This window comes from Pongo pygmaeus, chromosome X (genome assembly GCF_028885625.2).
Source record: "Pongo pygmaeus isolate AG05252 chromosome X, NHGRI_mPonPyg2-v2.0_pri, whole genome shotgun sequence".
NCBI classification, from domain to species: Eukaryota; Metazoa; Chordata; class Mammalia; order Primates; family Hominidae; genus Pongo; species Pongo pygmaeus.
Window position 1 is genome coordinate 160807487 of NC_072396.2, and position 20024 is coordinate 160827510.

The following is a 20024-nucleotide window of genomic DNA, read 5'->3' on the forward strand; positions in this document are numbered from 1 at the left end:
TGATACAGTGTCCTTTACCTCATAAATAGGGTTATTTTTACCAAAACGTTTGAACAATTCACTGTTTCCTCCAAAGGTCTCTCATTAATTGGATATTCAAAATACCCATCACTCATCATCCAAGTAGATTTTTTCCACTTCAACTTAACTGATTTAAATCATTTTTCATTGGCTTTGACATATTGAAATAGTTATCCAATACCACTTTCAACTTTATGAAATCCTGTGTCTTTTCCAAGATTTATAATTCTACATTGCAATTAATTTCTCTTTTTTTTCATTGTTAACATTCAATAGTCAACAGAGGACCAGTGATATGATGGACAATAATACGTGCTATTGTTTAGCAGAAAGGGGTTTTTGAGGAGGACTAATTTTATAAGTGGTTAATTTACTGGTGAAAATTTCTATGATATAAGGGATTTTTCTTTACTATACATCATAACTTATAAGCACTCAAAAAAATTAAAAATAATTGTATATACGCATACACACATGCACATGTCTACACATGTATATATAAAGTCTTGTGAGATATATGCCCCAAATTGCAGGATGAAAGTTGATTTTTATATTTTTCTTATTTCCTGTGACATTTTCTGATTTTTTCTTATTTCCTGTGAACATTTTCGATTTTTCTATTACTGGTCATGCATTTCTTGTATAAATAAACTATCATGACTTATTAAATGAAAGTAGGCTTTGAATAGTGTTTGAAAACAATGAAATTTATAGTCCCTGTCTGGTGACAGCTTTCATTTGCATTTGTATTACAAACTGGCAATTGAAATTAGACCTTGGTAGTCGTGTATTCTAGAGTCATTAAGCCCGAAATTACAGGGTACCAGTTGCTAGGGACAAATAACAGACTTGAAACTACAAAATGAGAGATTAAGGTTATATTTACTAAAGAATATTCTGACAGTTCATGTTGTTAACTTCATTCTGGACTGCAAACTGAAAAATCTGACCCCAGTTTAGAATTAAATCAAATCAAATCGCATTTTGAGATTTGAGGATTAAATAAATAGGTTGTCACAGTCTCTGCTTGTCCAGCATTTTCTAAACCATGTTGCTTGTCAGAATCATCTGGGTCTCTTGCTACAAATACAGATCCTCATGTTGCACCCTCAAAAATGTGACTTTGTAGGCCAGGAATATCAGCTAACCATAGGTGATTCTGAAGTAGCTTATCGATACAACCGTGTTTAGGAATCAATGTTTTAGGCCAATGGTTCTAGGAAGAAATCACCAAGCCCTTGGTGAATGAACATTTACACTCACTTCATGATCACATAATAGAGAGTTTCCTAGGGTATGGTCCTCTTTGAGCAATACAAATTGTGATACAATTTCTACTTGTATCAACTGCCTATCCTTCCCAAACAAAAGAAAGTGAGAATCAACAGTGTTACTCCTCAGTATCAAACACCAAAAAATAGAATGCAGCAAAATTTGAAAGGGAAAAGCAGTCACTTAAAGCAAACTTTTTGTCAGACTCCAATACATCCAGATCATAAAAAATTTAAAACTGAAAGAATTCTTAGACCAGCTAATTCAACCTCATAATTTTACAGATGAGAGTCAGAGAAATGAAGTCATATGATAGTGGCAGAGTTGTTACAAAAACCAGGACACAAGTACTCTTACACTTGTATGTTTTTCCACTTTACCATGTATTTAATGAATCAATTATGAATATTATTGGAGTTCCTTGAGAGCATGTATCTCTACTACTTAGCACACTTCCTGGCACATGATGCCTGGGTAAAAGTTTGTTGAATTGAACACTCTGTTTAAACTCCAAGTAGTAAAAATTAAAGTCATGGTGATAGCTTCTAAACATATTTACCTAGAATGTTGGCCTTTCTAATTTGTCGGAGTAAAGCTGTATGAATAACTCTCTCAATAAATCTGGGACAACTGAATTATGTTGCCTTAATGACTGAAAAAAAGAGAAGTCCCTTTTGTGGGATTTACTACATAAGTAGTGACGTTTTCCCTATCACATCTCTGCCCCCACTCATCCTTGAAGATGCAGTTCAGCTGTGAAGTCAGCTTGCTGTGAAGTCAGCTTGCACTTGGCCACAGAGGAAGCTGCATTGTATTAATATAAAGGGTACTTTGGAGACAAAACAGAGTTGCACTTGATTTTCAGCTTTGCTATTAAGGTACTTAACCTCTTTAAACCTAAGTTTTCTCACCATTGTTCAGCATATCCTTAGATATATCTACACCATGGACATGTCTATGGATTGTTTTTAAAATTCTACTTGTTGCTGGAATTTCAAGAAATGGACTTCAAGATGATACTACCCAGGATTGTTGGAATATTCATTGAAACCATGTATATTTTTCAAAAAACAGAATGTAAGAAATCTTGCCTGACATATAAGGGGAACTTAACAAATGCAGTCTCCAAGAGGACAGGAACTTCGTTTTGTGTACTGTTGTATTAGTGCCTTGGACATAGCAGAAACTCAACAAATAATGCTCATGTGTTTCCCTTCCTTCCTCTGCCTACTTTGTTAATAAAATATATTTCATATCAACTATCATTGTATCATGCATAAATATTCTTCACCTCTCAAATTTGTGTGACTTTCCGTTATACTTAGAAATTTACTGTCTTCTTACAAAAAGTATTTCCATCTCTCAACAAAGTTAATGATCTGCACAGCTGTGTCAAGAAGATGTGGTAATCTTCAGTGTAGGAAGATGAACAATTTGAAAAACACACACACATTCCCTGATTTCATTCGTGTTACATATGGACACGAATGGCTTTCAAAGACTCAAACATAACATGAAAACCATTACCTTCGCATTCGAGCTACCTGAAGTTTTTGTTTTTTTTTCTTACAGGGAACCACCGCAAGCACAGATTTGAAATAAAATTGAGGGCAGTAGTATCAGGAAAAAAATCGTTGGGAATGTGTTGGAGATAGTAAGGGTCCAGCAGGCAGCTGCGTTCTGGCTGGACTTGCAGTCCTACCTCCGTGGCCCCAAACTCGGGGGTGATTTAGAGCAACGCCTTTGGGCCTTACTGTTTTAGACTATGGGGGTGCACTCCATCGGTGGTTTTCCTCCATTATTTTAACCGCAGTCTCCTTTCTTTCAGAGAAGTGCTTCGTGTGAATCTCGAGCTGGGTGGGGAGGAGAAAAAAGAAAACCAAAGCCAATCTGGTCTCCTTGCATCTCGAAAAAGGTCGCACGATCCGTCGCTTTGAAGCCACTCTCCGGAGTCCCGGGCCACGACCTCGCATTCAGAAGTCACGTTCAGCATCTAAAGGTAGCGGTCCTCGAGTCCACTCCCCGCTGGAGTGAAGAGAACAACGGGCAGGACGCCTTCCCAGAGCAGCTGCCGCCGGTCCCTGTCCCTGGCTCGCTTCAAGCCCTGCAGCCGCTGGGGCATTTCTGATGAGGGCCCTGGGAGGTATACTCCGAAACATTCGGCCCTCGCTAGTATTTACTCACTGTCTTCCAACCTTTTTGCTGTGGAATGCGTGCTCCACGCTCCCTGTCTCCATCTTGGGAGGAGGCAGGAACCGAAATGAAGGAGGAACGCAGAAGCAAACACTTTATGTGCCCAACTGGAACTATTCGCTTTGGTCAACCAACACTGATTGCCCATTCCTCTGTGTTCCCTTTAAAGAGCTTCTGAAAATTGCTCGAGAGGGGTGGAGTCGGGAAGCCAAGAGCGTGGGAGGCAAACCTCAGCCCCCTCGGTGTCTGTGAGGCTAGAAGCCTCGGTTTTCCTTATCTGGAAAAGGGGGTTGCTGATAATAATAATTACTTCACACCATTACTGCGATGATTAAATGCAGTAACATATATCTATCTTAGAATACTGTTTGGTACTGAGGAGTGTTAGCCCTTGTCATTAGTATGCATTCTTTCAACAAACTGTAATTGAGCACAAGCTCTGTGCTACCCTGAGGAGATAAGAGTGTTGAACAAGACTAATAACGTTCCTGCCCATATGAAATGTATATCCTAATGATGGTAAATGGAAAATAAGGTAGTAAACAATAAAAACATAATTATTTTAATTATCATAAGAAAATAAAACAAGAAAATATGTACAGAGTGAACATGTGGCAAGTGGCTAATAAGAAGCCAGTGATCATGGAAAGTCCATCTGAGGAGGGGCCTGAATAACAAGAAAGACATGCACACAGATCTGCAGGTTCAGCGTTCAGTGCAGAGTAAACAGCTGACGCAAAAACTCGGAGGTGAGCGCATGCTTGGTCTGTTCCAAGGTGGAAATCATGCACTTATTACATGACAATGACTTAAAGATGTATTTCTATCCCTGCACATGTAGGGCCAATTTATATGGGCATCTTCATTCTCGCCAAGAGTTGGAGAACGGGAAAGATCTGGGAACCTGTCCCAGCTGTTTTCTCGTTATTAAAGTGATTGATGACAAAGATCGGTATATGTGCAGAGAAACAGATCCAGCACCTTTCACCAACAGATAATTCGTTAAACGCTGAAGGATTTTTAGCCAAAATCCTGAACAACTGGAAATAAGCCAAGGCGGAAGAAAATCTAATGCCAACTTACAGACCTTTTTCATGAGGACACCAGTTTTGTGGTTTACCATTCCATTAGAGTATGCATTCTTTTTTAAAAACATTTATTTAATTTTTAAATTTTAGATTCAGGTGGTATGTGTGCAGGTTTGTTACAGGGTATATTGCATAATGCTGAGTTTGAGCTCCTAGTGAACCCATTGCCCAAATAGTGAACATAGTACCCAATAGGTAGTTTTTCAGGGGAAAGAAACTGTTCTATTAAAAAGAAACCTTGCACTCATATGTTTATTGCAGCACTATTCACAATAGTAAGTCATGGAATCAACCTAAGTACCTATCAACGGTGGAGTGGATACAGAAAATGTGGAACATATACACCATGGAATATTAGGCAGTCATAATAAAGAATGAAATCATGTCCTTGGCAGCAACATGGATGCAGCTGGAGGCCATTATTCTAAGTGAATTAACATAGAAATAGAAAACATAGGCCATTATTCTAAGTGAATTAGCAAAGAAAGTGAAATTAACATAGAAATAGAAAATCAAATACCACATGTTCTCACTTATAAGTGAGAGCTAAACAGTGGGTACACATGGACATTAAGATTGAAATAAGAGTATGGATTATTTATATCAAATCAAAGAAGAGAACCAACAGATGGGACATACCCTCATTTTATGCTTAGAACTTTGAACTGGAATTGTTCTTAATTTTCCATCAAAATTTTAAGAGAATATAATTTAAAAAACAGTGCTGTCCTTCAGTTTCATCATTTTATGTCTTAAAACTAATCACTCAATATCTGATAGCAACAGTATCTATCTCAAAGTCATTAGTATACCTTGGTTATTACGATAATTCAAATTAGCCCTTCCAGTGAAGTTGACATCACCTTTGCTATTTTTAGAAACTTTGAAACTTAAGAAAATGAGTTGCCTCTTCACTGCTACACTTCCACTTTCTGCACCAAGCCTTGGGCTTGCCCTTAGGCTTTCCTTTTTAGAATGTTTGTTTTCTGTGAAGCAGGCCTTTTCTGTTACTCTCCATGCAATGCGTTAGTTGTGGCTTTAAAGAGAAAAATTAGCTCCCAGTTTCTCCAGAGCTACAAGTTACTCGGTAAGAAAGAGAAGTCAAAAGGTGAAATAGTCTCAGAATTTGGAGTTTCTATATGAATATTCCATAGGTTTCTTAAACATTAGGAAAAGATAAAAAGACAAGCAGCCAGGGGAGGTGAAATTGGTAACAGAATGAGAGGAGCAAAACATGCTAACTTAGTAAATAAAACACTTGAATAACTTTGCCAAATCAGAGCAGGTATTTCTATATCTGCATGCTCACGAGTTTTTAGAAAAGGCTAATGAAATTGCTCTCCAGATGGGAGTTGATGTCAAGTCTTATGGCAAGTGACAATGCTTTCGGCATTATCACAATATCATGTCACTTCACCTAAAAGGTGAAGAATCTACAATAACTCTGTTTGCTGAAGATCTTGAAAGTAGGAAGTGAAAACTGAATAGAGGTACCCATGGGGCACATCTACTACACCTCTGTAATCTGCAACCAAACCAGAGGCATTCTCTGACAGAAAAATATTTCTTTGGACAAAAATAAATACATAAAGAGAGTTGGGTCATCAGCCTTCTTTTGCCAGAGTGCTGAGAAGAACAAGAAATTTAAATCGCCTATATGAAGAATTTAAAATTTCCTTTATATACACAATTTAACTGTGTGCATATAAAATTAACAAAAATGCACTGATATTTAGCAGGTTGTTTAGGGAATGGCTCCTATAATTAGAGAGAAAAATGGCTTGCCAGAATGTGAACACTCTATTACCAATAGCTGCACATAGTCATTGAAGGTTTAAATCAAACACATCTGTGGCCTTTAAAAAATTTTTTTGCCTGCCAGCACCATGGCTACAAGCAGCTATTAAACTGAGATATAATAAATAATCAAAATGTGGATGCTGGAAGTGCTTGACACATTATGAGAAGCAGTGTTCCTATCACAGATATAAAGAAATGGCATGTTTTGATGTAATGAGAAATCTTACTACTATGTGGAACACAGACACTTCAGAAGTAATTAGCTGGGGGTGGTGGCACGTGCCTGTAGTCCCAGCTACTAAGGAGGTTGAGGCGGGAAGATCGCTTGAGCCCAGGAGTTCAAGGCTGCAGTGAGCTGTGATCGTGCCACTGCACTCCAGCCTAGGCAACAGAGCCAGACCTCGTCTCAAAAAAAAAAAAAAAAGAAAAAAAGAAAAAGAAGAAAAAAAAATAATTATTCACAACTGCTTTGCAAAAGTTCATGTTAGAACCACAGATGGCTCAGATGAACAGAGGAAGATATGTGACGACTCTAACTGGAATAAGCTGCAACGAAAAATATGTCCCATACTCAAATGTCAATTATTTTATAGCTATTGATAATGTGTTAGCTCCCTCTACTGATTATGAATTTCAAAAGAGAACAGGTATCCTTGATGTAGGTCTGTTTTGAGCATAGTATAAGAGGAAGAAAAGTTGCCTAAGTCCAAACAGCCAGGAGAAAAGAAGCATGAACAGCAATGGCAATCAGTGATACACTGCAATCATGTGATTTTGATTCAAAAGCAACAGAATCACTAGATTTGTTTGTAAACCACAAAATAACACATCACGTGAAGCTGGAAGCCATTATCCTCACCAAACTAATGCAGGAACAGAAAATCAAACACTGCGTGTTCTCACTTGTAAGTGGGAGCTAAACAATATGAACACATAGACACAGGGAAGAGAACAACACACACTGGGGCCTGTTGGGGTGGGGTTGGGGGAGGGAGAGCATCAGGAAAAACAGCTAATGCATGCTGGGCTTAATACCTAGGTGATGGGTTGATAGGTGCAGCAAATTGCCATGGCACACGTTTGCCTGTGTAACAAACCTGCACATCCTGCACATGTACCCCAGAACTTATAATAAAATAAAAATAAGTAGGATAGAGGACAAACTGCTAAATCTAAGATGCATATTTGCAGCACTGCCTAGCATAGTAATAATTTAGAACATCTGGCAGCCCTTTAAAAGTCAACAGACTGCTTTTATCTCTGTTATCTCATCTGATCATCCTAGGGCTTGGTGGATAGAATTATCTCCATTTTACAGGGGAGAAAACTAAGGCTCCAAGATTTAGTAACTTACTTCAGTCCCATCAAGGGAGAACTGGATCAGATTCCTGATCCAATTGCCAGGAGGCAAACCCTGATCCAATTGCCAGGATCCAATCTTGATCCCATTGCCAGGAGGCAAATATTTCTGCTGTCCCACTGGAACATAGGGCTTTCCTGGCCTGCCCTTCTAGGGTCTGCATTTGCCAGCCCTAGGATGAACACTTATACAGGAGCTATTTCTAAATGTCTAGATAGCCATGTTTATCAGTGCCCCACCATTCACTATGGTAACCCCAGATGCTGAAAATAACCATATCAAGGAAATTAGCCTGTGTACATTCACTCTCGTCGTCATCTTGGTTTTGGTGGGTTTTGGCCGGCTTCTTTACTGCAATCTGTTTTATCAGCAAGGTCTTTATGACCTGTATCTTGTGCTGACCTCCTATCTCATCCTGCGACTTAGAATGCCTTAACTGTCTGGGAATGCAGCCCAGTAGGTCTCAGCCTTATTTTACCCAGCTCCTATTCAAGATAAAGTTGTTCTGGTTCACATACCTCTGACAGGGAGGCCTCAGGAAACTTACAATCATGGTGGAAGGCAAAGGGGAAGCAGGCACATCTTACATGGCCAGATAATTACACTACAAATTTTAGGGTAGAAATAAGATTACTTTAGGAGAGAATATGGAGTAAGAGGGGGCTTTGCTAGAGTCCTGAAAGCTCTAAAGAGAGGCGATATTTAGAGTTCACACAGCTTAGTAACTCAGATCTCTCTGACTCTAAAACTCATTCTTTTTCTAAGATACTATGCTGCCTCTTAAAGAATAGATATTGAATACAATATAATTAAGTTAATATTAGTACCAAATGCTAACCTTTGCAAAGGGGAGATAAAGCAAAGGGAATGATTAAGATCACCAGGAAGAGTGTGAAGAGTAAGAAGAGAAGATGGCATAGGGCAGAACCCTATGGAATGTGAACATTTCTAAAGAAAATGAAGAGCTGCCACAGAGGTGGGAGGAGTACCAGGAGGGTGTAGTGTCTTGGAAAGAGCTAAGAGAATAAAGGGGTTCAAAAAGGAGGGAATAAGGGCCGTGTGTGGTGGCTCATGCCTGTAATCCCAGTACTTTGGAAGACCGAGGCAGGTGGATCACGAGGTCAGGAGTTTGAGACCAGCCTGGCCAATATGGTGAAACCCTGTCTCTACTAAAAATATAAAAAATTAGCTGCCTGTGGTGGCACGCGCCTGTAGTCCCACCTACTTGGGAGACTGAGGCAGGAGAATCGCTTGAACCCGGGAGGCGGAGCTTGCAGTGAGCCGAGATCGCGGCACTGCACTCCAGCCTGGGAAACAGAGTGAGATTCCGTCTCAAAAAAAAAAAGGAATAATCAAAGTAAAGTCCTGCAGAGTTGAAATATGGTAATGGCTTAAAAGTATCTATTTGTTTTAGCAATACTGTTGAGAATTTTGTCTGTAAAGGAGAGGTGAGAGAAAGACCACTAGCTTATCTGTGTTTGGTCTGTGTTTGGTGAGGGGGCTTGGGGTATGGGGTTAAGAAAGGTGACTTTGGAATGTTTTAGATGAGAGAAATTTTGACAGCCTTTAAGTCCTGATAGTAAAGAGCGAGTTAGCAGAGAGCCGTTGAGGAGTCATGCAACGGAAGGGTTCATCAGAGGAGCTTGACTCTGAGTTGGCAACAGGCAATAAGGATGGAAGAGAGCTGGCTTAGATCAAAGGAGAGTAGTCGTTTATTATTATTATTATTATTATTATTATTATTATTATTGTTATTATTATTGCAAAAAGAATAGGAGAAAGGATTGGTGAGGGGTACAAGAAAATTAGAAAATTTCATGGCGAAAGTAGAGGCAGTTCCTGTCAGATGAATTCTATTTTGTCTGTGAGGAAACAGGCGACGCTACCAACTGAGACTAAGCAGGAGAGACGGGGCAAGCTTGGCTCTTCATTTATGCCGCCTACTCATTGCTGGTAGATTCTTTATCTAGCCTGCATCGTCTCATTTCCATTTGACGCTGTTTACCGCAAGAGCTGTCGAACGAACGTGAGACACTCAGTGATACTCCAGTCGGAACTACTACTCCCAGAATACAGTACGGCTCCTGGGAAGTGCGGGGGGCTGGGAACGCAGCAGGCCTAGCCCTGTCGCCTGCTGCCATTGGAGGAGCGCTCCCACTCCCAAGAGGGCACGCGTAGGCCGGGCGCTTCATGCGGAAGTCAGCGGCGTCCGGTCCCAGCCTCCTCTGGGAGCGGGCAGTTGGCGACCCTGCACTGACCCGCGCCCCTCCGTCCCGAGCCCGCGCGCCCTCAGAGGGTGCCCGGACAGGTAAATGGAGTGGGGCGCGCCCTGCGGGAGGCGGAGAGAGAACTGCGGAGGGAGGGCTGAGGTGTCGATAGAAAGGTGCTGGGGTGGAGCGAGGAGGCAGTGCAAGGGTGACTTGGGCTTCTCTGGTGTCGACAGTTTTGCCGAGGTGCGTCTTATGCCACTGGAAAGGCCTCGAGTTAAAGAGTGTCAGAATGCGTCACTTAAGCTGTCATTACAGGAGGAGAAAAAATGTTAACTTTCTCTCAGTTTGCATTCTACAAGACCTTTCTGTAGCATTTAAATCTCTTGAGATCCCCCGAGTCTTCTAAAAACTCTCTACGTCCTTGTTCGATGACGTCACTTTCTGCTTCACCTTCTACTTCTGGCTGTTTATGCTCCTTCGTGGGTTCCTAGCCCCTTATTCGCCCTTCCTCCACTGCTCAGTATTGACAGTCCCCTTCTTCCTCTGTTCAGGAATTATATTTCTGCCTAGACCCGTTTCCTCAGCTTCAGACCTGTTTGGTGTTTTTATTAATGGCCAATGTTTATCAAATTCTGACCGCGTACTTTGGTAAATGCTTTACATCTCCCTCTCCCATAACTCTCACAAACAACCGTCTTCATTTGGCCTCATTAATTGCTTTCAACTACCTCTATCTCCATTATCCCTCCCTTGATCCCAGAGGATACAGTCATGTTTGGGATATTAATTCCCTTTGAATACCTGTGGCTGAGAGCAGATCCATTCATATATTTAACAAATATTTATTGAACGGCTGGTATATGCTTGACACTCTTTTAAGTGCAGGGGATACAGCTGTAAACAAGACTTAGGAGGTTGCTACTCTCAGGAACTTACATGTTTGTGTCTAGAGGGGAAAACAGGAATAATCAGGATTATGTTATATATTGGTTAATGCAAAATAAAACAGGTGGTTGACTTGAAAGGGTGGGATCCTATCCTAAGAAAGTCAGAGGGATCGAACTGGGTCTCAGGGCATCGTCCAGAAAGAATAGTTGTAATACCAACAGGAATAATCTTGATCTGTAACATGACTTTTCGTAAACACCTCTTCTTTTCCCCTGTCTAAGCAGTGTTTATTCTTCATTCTTCTATCTCCTCCAAGGTTATTGCATCAGAATTCATGGTTTATCTGTACTTGGTTTATTCCTTCTAAGACCCAGAGAGAAGAGTGGGGGATTGGATTACTGTTAGCTCAACTGCTTTATCTTACTTAGAAAGATAGTTTGGTTGTGAAAATATTATTCTTACCAGGTCCTTCTGAATATAAAGTTATCTACCATTTATAGTATATTTAAAACCAAAATATGCTCAATGTTCACTCATTTATTCAACAAATATTTGAGGGAATATTAGATGGTAGGCACTGTGCTGAGCACTGGGAAAATAGGGTAAAATAGACACTTTGACCTCTCTTCCAAGGAGAAATAGTCCTAACAGTATACTGAGGAAATTGCTAAGGCATAGGCTGACACCTGCATTCCTGTTCTTCATCCGAGGTGAGATCATCACAAAACATTAAGACATTTCCTGAGCAATTGTGGACATTCTTAGATTATTCACTTATTATACCTTATTGCATTTATTTATATCTGTCTTCCCCATTGTTCTATGGCTCCCTCAAGTATAGGAGTCCCTTCTTCCTTAACTTTATACCTCTAGTGTCTACTTTGACTGTCATATAGTAACTCACCAGTACATACGTGTTGAACTGAAATAGAAAGACTCCCTATTTGATCAAATTTAAATGATATTATTTATACGAGGCCTTCTTTATGTAAGGCCATCAGCCATATTCCTCAACTTCTCATTCACCAAAGGTGGACCATTCCATCTTATCAGGCTAGCTTATGTACCTTCTTTACCTTGTTCTCACCTCTATGCCTTCTCTTCTTCCATCCATCCCTCCTAAAAGGATCTCCCATCTCCTCCCAAGCACCTTGTGTACCTCCCTCCATTAATTTAGTGGACCAGTTAATTTAATAATCTGCTCATGATACAGGGGTGGAAAAAAATTAATTTCCTTTTTATATTTCCTATGAAACGTTCTGCCAATGAACTCTTTCAAGAATTAACATAATAGATCCTCCTGCAGTAATATAATGATACAGAATACTTTTTAAAAATTTTACATTGACTATCACCATGTGCTATGTAATGAGTTAATTCTACTACTTTATTTGAACAGTTGTATAACTTCTGTTCACACAGCGTGTTTTGGTATCATTTGGTTTCTACTTGGTAGAAACACATCTTTTTTTTTTTTTTTTTTTGAGACGGAGTCTCGCTGTGCAGTGGCGCCATCTCGGCTTACTGCAACCTCCGCCTCCCAGGTTCAAGCAATTCTCCTGCCTCAGCCCCCTGAGTAGCTGGGATTACAGGCACACACCACCACGCCTAACTAATTTTTTTTGTATTTTTAGTAGATACGGGGTTTTACCATTTTTGGTCAGGCTGGTCTTGAACTCCTGACCTCAGGTGATCCACCTCGGCCTCCCAAAGTGCTGGGATTACAGGCATGAGCCACCATGCCCAGCCAAGAAACACATCCTTTGAGTATTACTTTCTCAGCCTGAGGTAATTTAAGTGGTAATGTTATTCTGCCACGTTGTCATTTTCAGGATGTCAGATAAAAGCCTCAAGTATTAAAGTTTTTTTTTTTTTGAGACAGAGTTTTGCTCTTGTTGCCCAGGCTGGAGTGCAATGGCATGATCTTGGCTCACCTCAGCCTCCACCTCCCGGGTTCAAGCGATTCTCCTGTCTCAGCCTCCCGAGTAGCTGGAATTACAGGCGTGCGCCACCACGCCTGGCTAATTTTGTATTTTTAGTAGAAACGGGGTGTCTCCATGTTGGTCAGGCTGGTCTCGAACTCCCGACCTTGGGTGATCCGCCTGCCTCAGCCTCCCAAAGTGCTGGGATTACAGGCATCAACCACTGCGCCCAGCCAAAATTAAAGTCTTATTCCATGCAGGTATCTTTCAATTGTAAATCATTACTGCAAAAGACAAATTTTGTCTTTATAACTGATTAAAAACAACAGCAGTACAAGAGTGCTTGAGTCATGACTGTCATGAATTTAGGATGTGCCAACCTAAGGTCAGCCAGATGCTTCTAAGATGTAAACATTAAGCATTGTCATTTTAGGTGATTTATTGACAGCTATTTCTTTATAGACAGGAATGCAAGTGCAGCACTGAATTGTGTGCCATTGCTCATTTATAAGATACACATGTAGATGATCCAGAATATTCTTATACATTTTTCAGTGTTATCAAAGTACAAATGCAGAATTAAAAGATTTCTCAAAACACGTGGACTTGGCTTTCCCCTTACTCAGTTACCTGAAACTGTCTTCAGCCTCTACTTGAAGATGCTTCTGCTGAGGAGGAGCATTTTCATCATTGCTGTTCTATTTTATTACTAATTTTTTTACACAGGCAATTTCTTACTTACAAATGGATATATTCTAAAAGTACTGTTGTAAGCTTATTGTTTGGAACGCTGGATGCATTTTCTTCTATAAATAATGCTATCCATGACATTTACATTGTTATGCCAACCAGTATCATTTTATTAACTTTTAATTTAGTGGACTCGAAGACCTTCCCCACAATTTGCAATAATTCCTCTGTTAAAAAACTGCATTTATAATTCTCATTTGAATTCCCTTATAGCATATCTTCTTTTAGAAACCCAACAACTAGAACAAAAATATCCTTTCTTTAGTCCCTTAACATAGTAAAAACAGGCTTTTCTAACTCCAAGCTGTTATGGGTGACCCTTCTAGCCCTTACCTCTAAGGACAGTCCTCCAATATGAGCAAGGAAAATGAAGGGACAGAGGTTTTAGAGAGGGAGGCAAGTTGGGTGATATGAGTATCTGGAAAGGGAAGGGTAGGATTTATTTGGGATGAACAGTGAGTTTCTAAAATGGGAGTTTGCATTGCTTGTCAGCCTTTTGGCTAAGATCAGGTGTAGCATCAGTTTAAAATGGGGGTTTGTTGTGGGTTGAATTGTGTCCTCCAGAAAGCTGTGTTGAAGTCCTAACCCGTGGTACCTGTGAATGGGATCTTATTTAGAAATAGGATCTTTGCAGATGTAATTAAGATGTAATTGAAAATGAGGTCATACTGGAGTAGAGTGGGCCCTTGATACAATATGACTGGCATCCGTATAAAAGAAGAGAGACAGAGAGAATGCAGTGTGAAGACACAGATACAGAGAACACCATGTGACTACAGAGCTAAAGATTGAAGTGCTGCACCTCCAAGCCAAGGAACACCAAGGATTGCCACCAAACTATCAGAAGCTAGAAAGAGATGAGGAAAGATTCTCTCCTACAGGTTTCAGAGGGAGCATAGCCCTCCCAACATCTTGATTTTGGACTTTTAACCCTCAGAACTGGTAGGCGATACATTTCTGTTGTTTTAAGCAACCAAGTTTTTGGTACTTTATTACTGCAGCTACAAGAAACTAATACAGGATTCTTAGCAAGAATAAAGTAGAATTGGGATGATGGCCGTGGGACCAAGTGAGGAGTGAATAGGAGAACAAAGAGGAACAGTGTTGATATGGGGCTTTCCTTTATGTTGCATTATCTTTTTTTCTTCCCTTCTCTCTCTGGCTTATCTTTTCATTCTTTTTCTTCTTGGATCTTATCTTTATATAGCACGTTATGGTTTATTAGGCATTTACATACTGCTAATAATTAGCAGAGCCAGGTTTTCTAACTTCAAGTGCAGTGTTCATTGTGCCACAATTGTTTCCGTTATCCCAATACTCATCAAGACGTTATGGATTCTATTACAAGACACTTACAATGGGGGCAGGTAAGACTTCATAGGTGGGATTTTTAGCAGTATAGGAGAGAGGAAGGAATTCCTATTAGTGACATCTGGAAGGAAAGTAAAGTTTCTGTTGCTCTGTACCCACTGTTTAACAGTCATTTTTAAGTTGGGGACTGCTTTTATTGAACGAAACACTACTTGCGTATAACTTATATCCATTGTTCCTAGTTATATTCCGAATAATGTGCTCCCTGTTCCAGGTGACTGTACTTTATATAAACTCAAAAACTATTGTCGTGTTCCCTCTAAGTCCTCTCTTTCTCATGTTACATATCTCTAGTTCCTCCAGCCAGTCTTCAGATGACACAATCTCCGTGTCTCTCACCCATATTGCCTCCCTTTTGTCCAGTCGTTAAATATTCTACCCAGAATTGAATTCAGTATTTTACATATGTTCTAACCAGCACAGAGTGTAATGGGACTAGTACTTAAATAGGTCAAGACACCCTATTTCTTAATGTATTTTGAGATTATGTAAGCATTTTTAAGCAATATCGCATACCGTTGGTTCATAATGAACTTACGGTCCACTAAAACGCTAGATCTTTTTGTATTAATTGTTGCCAAGGTCAGTTTTCTTCTTGAACCTGCACAGGGACTGAGGCTGCTACTTTTTCATCTCTCTGTTCCAGGGACCATATGATTTCTTATCTCTGTTTCTCTTTGTGTTTTTGTTCCTCTCTACTGTGTCTCTTTGACCCTAAGCAATGACCTCCTTCCTTGTTATAAAATTTCACTGATTGTTTTACAGTCTTCATTCTCTTTCTTTCCTTTCGGCTTCTGGGCCACCACACTTTTGGCTTTCCCATTTGGTCCTCCTCAGTCTTTGTGAGTCTCTATTTATCTACCTTTCCCTCAACTGTTGGTTGTGCTTTGGGTTTTAAATTTGGCACTATTCTTTTTTTCTGTATGCAATATATCTTCAGCAAATAAATCATGTTTAAAATGGCAGATCTAGCTGAGCTCATCTGGAAATAAAGGGGCACAGAATCAGTCCCGGAGGAAGGTCAACATTTAGAGGTCAGGTAGAGGAGGAAGAGTCAGCAAGAAGACAGAAAGAGCAGCCAGAGATGTAGGAGCATTTCAAGAAGGAGGGTCAGTCAGCAGTGTTGACTGTGCCTGAGAGGTCAAGTAAGGTAAGAATAGAGAAGCAACCACTGTATTTTGCAATATAGAGGCTGTTGGTGACCTTAGGAAGCATGGTTTTCTGGAGTTTTAAGGGCAAAAGCCGGATTATAGTAAGTAGAAGAAGAGTTAAAAGGAGGCAGAGGAGCAGAGATAATGTGTAGCAATGCTTTGAAGAAACAGAACAGGGCCAGGCACGGTGGCTCACGCCTGTAATCCCAGGACTTTGGGAAACCAAGGCAGGTGGATCGCTTGAGCCCAGGAGTTCAAGACCAGCCTGGGTGACATGGTGAAACCCTGTCTGTACAAAAAAATACAAAAATAGCTGGACATGGTGGCACACACCTGTAGTCCCAGATACTCCAGAGGCTGAGGTAGGAAGATCACTTGAGCCTGAGAAGTGGAGGCTGTAGTGAGCCGAGATTGTGCCACTGCACTCTAGCCTGGAGCTTGGGTGACAGAGCAAGACCCTGTCTCAAAAAAAAAAAAAAAAAAAAAAAAAAAAGAAACAGAACAGTAGGATCCACAGTTAGGGAGGCTTTAGGATCAAGGGAGATAAAGTATAAGACAGCAATTTGGAAACTATAACTTACTACGTATGTGTAAGGAGAATTCTAGAAAGAAGATGGTTGAGATCACAACCCTGGGGAACAACTTCAGTTAGAGAGTAGGAATGAAAAGGAGACCCCCAAAAGACATTCACCCCAAGAGACAGATGAGCACCTTCTGCTCTGTGTGCTGTCCTTCCATGCTGGGATTGCAATAAGGAATCTGCACATTTCTTGATCTCAAGCAGTTTATAGTTTGCTGTTGTGTTTCACAAAGTATGTTTGTGTGAATCACCTGCATCCAGACAGACTTGTATTAAATACAGATTCCAGGGCCCTACCTCGGGCCTACGGAATCAGAATTTCAGGAAGTGATGCCAAGAGTTTGAATTTTTAGCAAGTGACTCATACTCTGCCACACAAGATGATTCGTATTCCCACTACAGTTTGAGAACCACTGGTATGTTGGGTACTGAGCATGTTAACAAATAAGAGTAGGTTTAACAGTTAATTGAAGACTAGTAAAGGATTTGTTCATCTCTTTTTATGTTTATGCCATTAAATAAGAGAAGCTGGGCTTGTTAGGTGGGAAATAATAGCACATATTTATAGGCAGACATTAGGAAAATAATCTTAAACTCATACCATATCGTTTTAGTAATGTTTTGTTTATGAAGGGTCTTACCATTCCTTTCTTGTGGAAGCTTTGAGTTATTTTCACTTTGTTTCTATTATGGATAATGCCTTTATACTGGCAGTGTACAGTAAAAGGCTAAGATTATGAGCTCTAGAACTGTACTGCCTAGGTTTAAATTGCAGCTTCACACTTACTAGCTCTGTAATTTGGGGGAAATTATTTAAGTCATCTGTGCTTCAGTTTTCTCATCTGTAATAGAAGTATCATAATAGTGTATAATCTCATTGAGTTGTGAGGATTAAATGGATTAATAATTATAAAGTACTTAAAATGGTACCTGGCACATAGTAAACAATAAATATAGGCTATTTTTATTGTTAATAGTTATCTTTGTGAATCTAGAGTCTTAACTTCTGTTGAACTATTTCTCTAGGATAAATTTTCAGGATGGAATTTCTACATTAAAGAATGAAGACATCTTTATGTCCCTTTGCTATCTATAGTCATTGCTTTTCAAAAGGGTGATATCTGTTTGTGCTGTAATAATTTGTAAATGCAATCTATCAATGGTGTGTGTGTGTATATGTGTTTTGTATGTCTCTTTATATGAATGCAAGCAAGCATGGCTTAGGTTGTAAGTTTGTAGAAAACTTTGACCTTCTTTTTAAGCCTGCTCTTAAGTCTGTTGTTAAGTTTCATGTTACAGTGCCTCGTTAGATACTGTCTCCAGGTAGTATGTTGATAAATGATAGTAAGTTACCTTTGAAAGATTATGTCAAGGAAATATTCTAAATCTGTGTCTTTTTCCTTTTGATAGACTGAAGCCATGGCAATTCTTTTTGCTGTTGTTGCCAGGGGGACCACTATCCTTGCCAAACATGCTTGGTGTGGAGGAAACTTCTTGGAGGTGACAGAGCAGATTCTGGCTAAGATACCTTCTGAAAATAACAAACTAACGTACTCACATGGCAAGTGAGTTCTGTTCTGCATGTGGTAAGGGATGAAAAAAGGGAATTCTGTTACTCTAATGAGAATGGTAGAAAAATAGAAAACAGGCTTCTAGGTACATAATTTGAATAAGCTGACAGAATAGTAACCTTCACCAACTTAGAAAATATATCTGGTTTTGTTACTTATAAATTTAACTTGTAATTATTTTATTCTATTATTGAAGTGATATTTTATTTTGAAGAAAGATGGAAATGTTAAATGTAAAAATGACTTTGCTCTAGAGCTGTGTGATATGTGAAATAATTCAGATAAGATAGATAATGTTCTTTGTTCATTCTTTCAGTAAATATTTACTGAGCACTTAACTATTGCCAGGCACTTTGCTTGGTGCTGGGGATATAACAAGATATGTAGTATTTGCCCTCATAAGGGTTATAGTTTAATAAGGGAGAAAGTCAAATCCACAATGTCAAGAGTTGGGGGGGTGGGAAGTAGTAGATAGGAGGATGGTATTCCAAGTAGAAGGAACAGCAGGTAGAGAAGTATGGAGGCATGAGATCATAGGGCGGGCATATTTAGGGAACTGCAGACTGTTCTCTGTGACTGGTGCCCAGGATGGTGAAAATAAAGCTAGAGAGATGGGTAGAAGAAAAGTCATGTAGGGCCTTGTAGGCCATATTAAGAGCTTGGACTTTACCCTGTGGGCAGTGGAAAGGCATTGAAGGTTTTCAGCCAGGGTGTGACAGAGTCAGGTTTGTTTTATTTATTTATTTATTTATTTAGAGACAGAATCTCATTCTGTCACCCAGGCTGGAGTGCAGTGGTGCGATCTTGGCTCACTGCAACCTCCATCTCCCAGGTTCAGATGATTCTCGTGCCTTAGCCTCCTGAGTAGCTGGGATTACAGGCGTGCACCACCATGCCCAGCTAATTTTTGTATTTTTAGTAGAGATGGGGTTTCACCATGTTGGCCAGGCTTGTCTCAAGCTCTTGACCTCAGGTGATTCGCCTGCCTTGGCCTCCCAAAGTGTTGGGATTACAGGCGTGAGCCACCGCTCCTGGCCCTGCAGTCAGTTTTTGCTTTAGAAAGATCACTGTGGTGGCTTATTAGAGTGGCCATAGATGGGAAATCTTAGTAATTAGTTTTAAAAAGTGCCTCAACCTTCCCCATTGGCACTTAAAAATCTTTTCTTACTTAACTCAGCCTTACTTCCTTAGTTCTTATCTCAGAATGAGGTCCTTATTACTTTCTATGGCTAACCCCTTATACAGTTTAAGGTCTACTCTAAGCTACTATGAGAGAGACCCCCAAGATACAGTATTAATTTTAATGAGATAGTCCAGAGATTAGTGGTTTGGGATGTTGGGGTGGCTCTGCCATTTCCAATTCCCTAATTCCCAAAGCAATTAGTGCTTTCCACTTCTGGCCAAGCAGCTCCTTTGGTGCTTGTTATATCCCAGTGCTTGCCCAGTAATTTTAAAGGCAGGGCCCAGAAGTGGCCTGATATTGTTGAGAAGTTTCCACTTACATCTTACTGTTCACTACACAGTCATGTAGCTAGCATAGCTAGAAGGGAGGCCAGGAATTGTCATCTCTGGCTATGCAGTCATAGGCTCAAGTAAAACTCTGTTACTCTGGAGGAAGTTATAGGATATCAGGGGATGACTTGCAGTCTTCCAGTCTACTCTTCTGGCCACCCAGATATTTCAGTGAACCTTTCTTCCCAAACATAGAATATGCCTCTTCTCTGAGAGAGGTAGCTCCAAAGACCTATCTAGTCACTGTGTTTGGCTCCAAGTCCAGCATGTCTAGGTGGTACACAGTCCTATCCATCAGGCCCTGGTGTGGCTCCTGTGGTCCACTGACCATAAAG

General features: G+C 40.1%; 1 protein-coding gene across 5 annotated transcripts in view; it reads left to right on the forward strand.

The window, feature by feature from the left end:
• The first annotated feature begins 9908 nt into the window (after positions 1 to 9908).
• Positions 9909 to 20024, forward strand: part of VAMP7 (vesicle associated membrane protein 7) — a 57034-nt gene continuing 46918 nt past the window's right edge. Inside the window, exons 1-2 of one of the 5 annotated variants that reach the window (XM_054472534.2) lie at positions 9909 to 10042; positions 18017 to 18171. In XM_054472534.2, coding sequence (XP_054328509.1) covers positions 18026 to 18171 — 146 coding nt within the window. In that variant the 5' untranslated portion in view covers positions 9909 to 10042; positions 18017 to 18025. Of the gene's footprint in view, positions 10043 to 18016; positions 18193 to 20024 lie in introns of those variants that run through there. The other 4 variants (XM_063660434.1, XM_063660431.1, XM_063660433.1 and 1 more) reach the window with 4 other exon arrangements.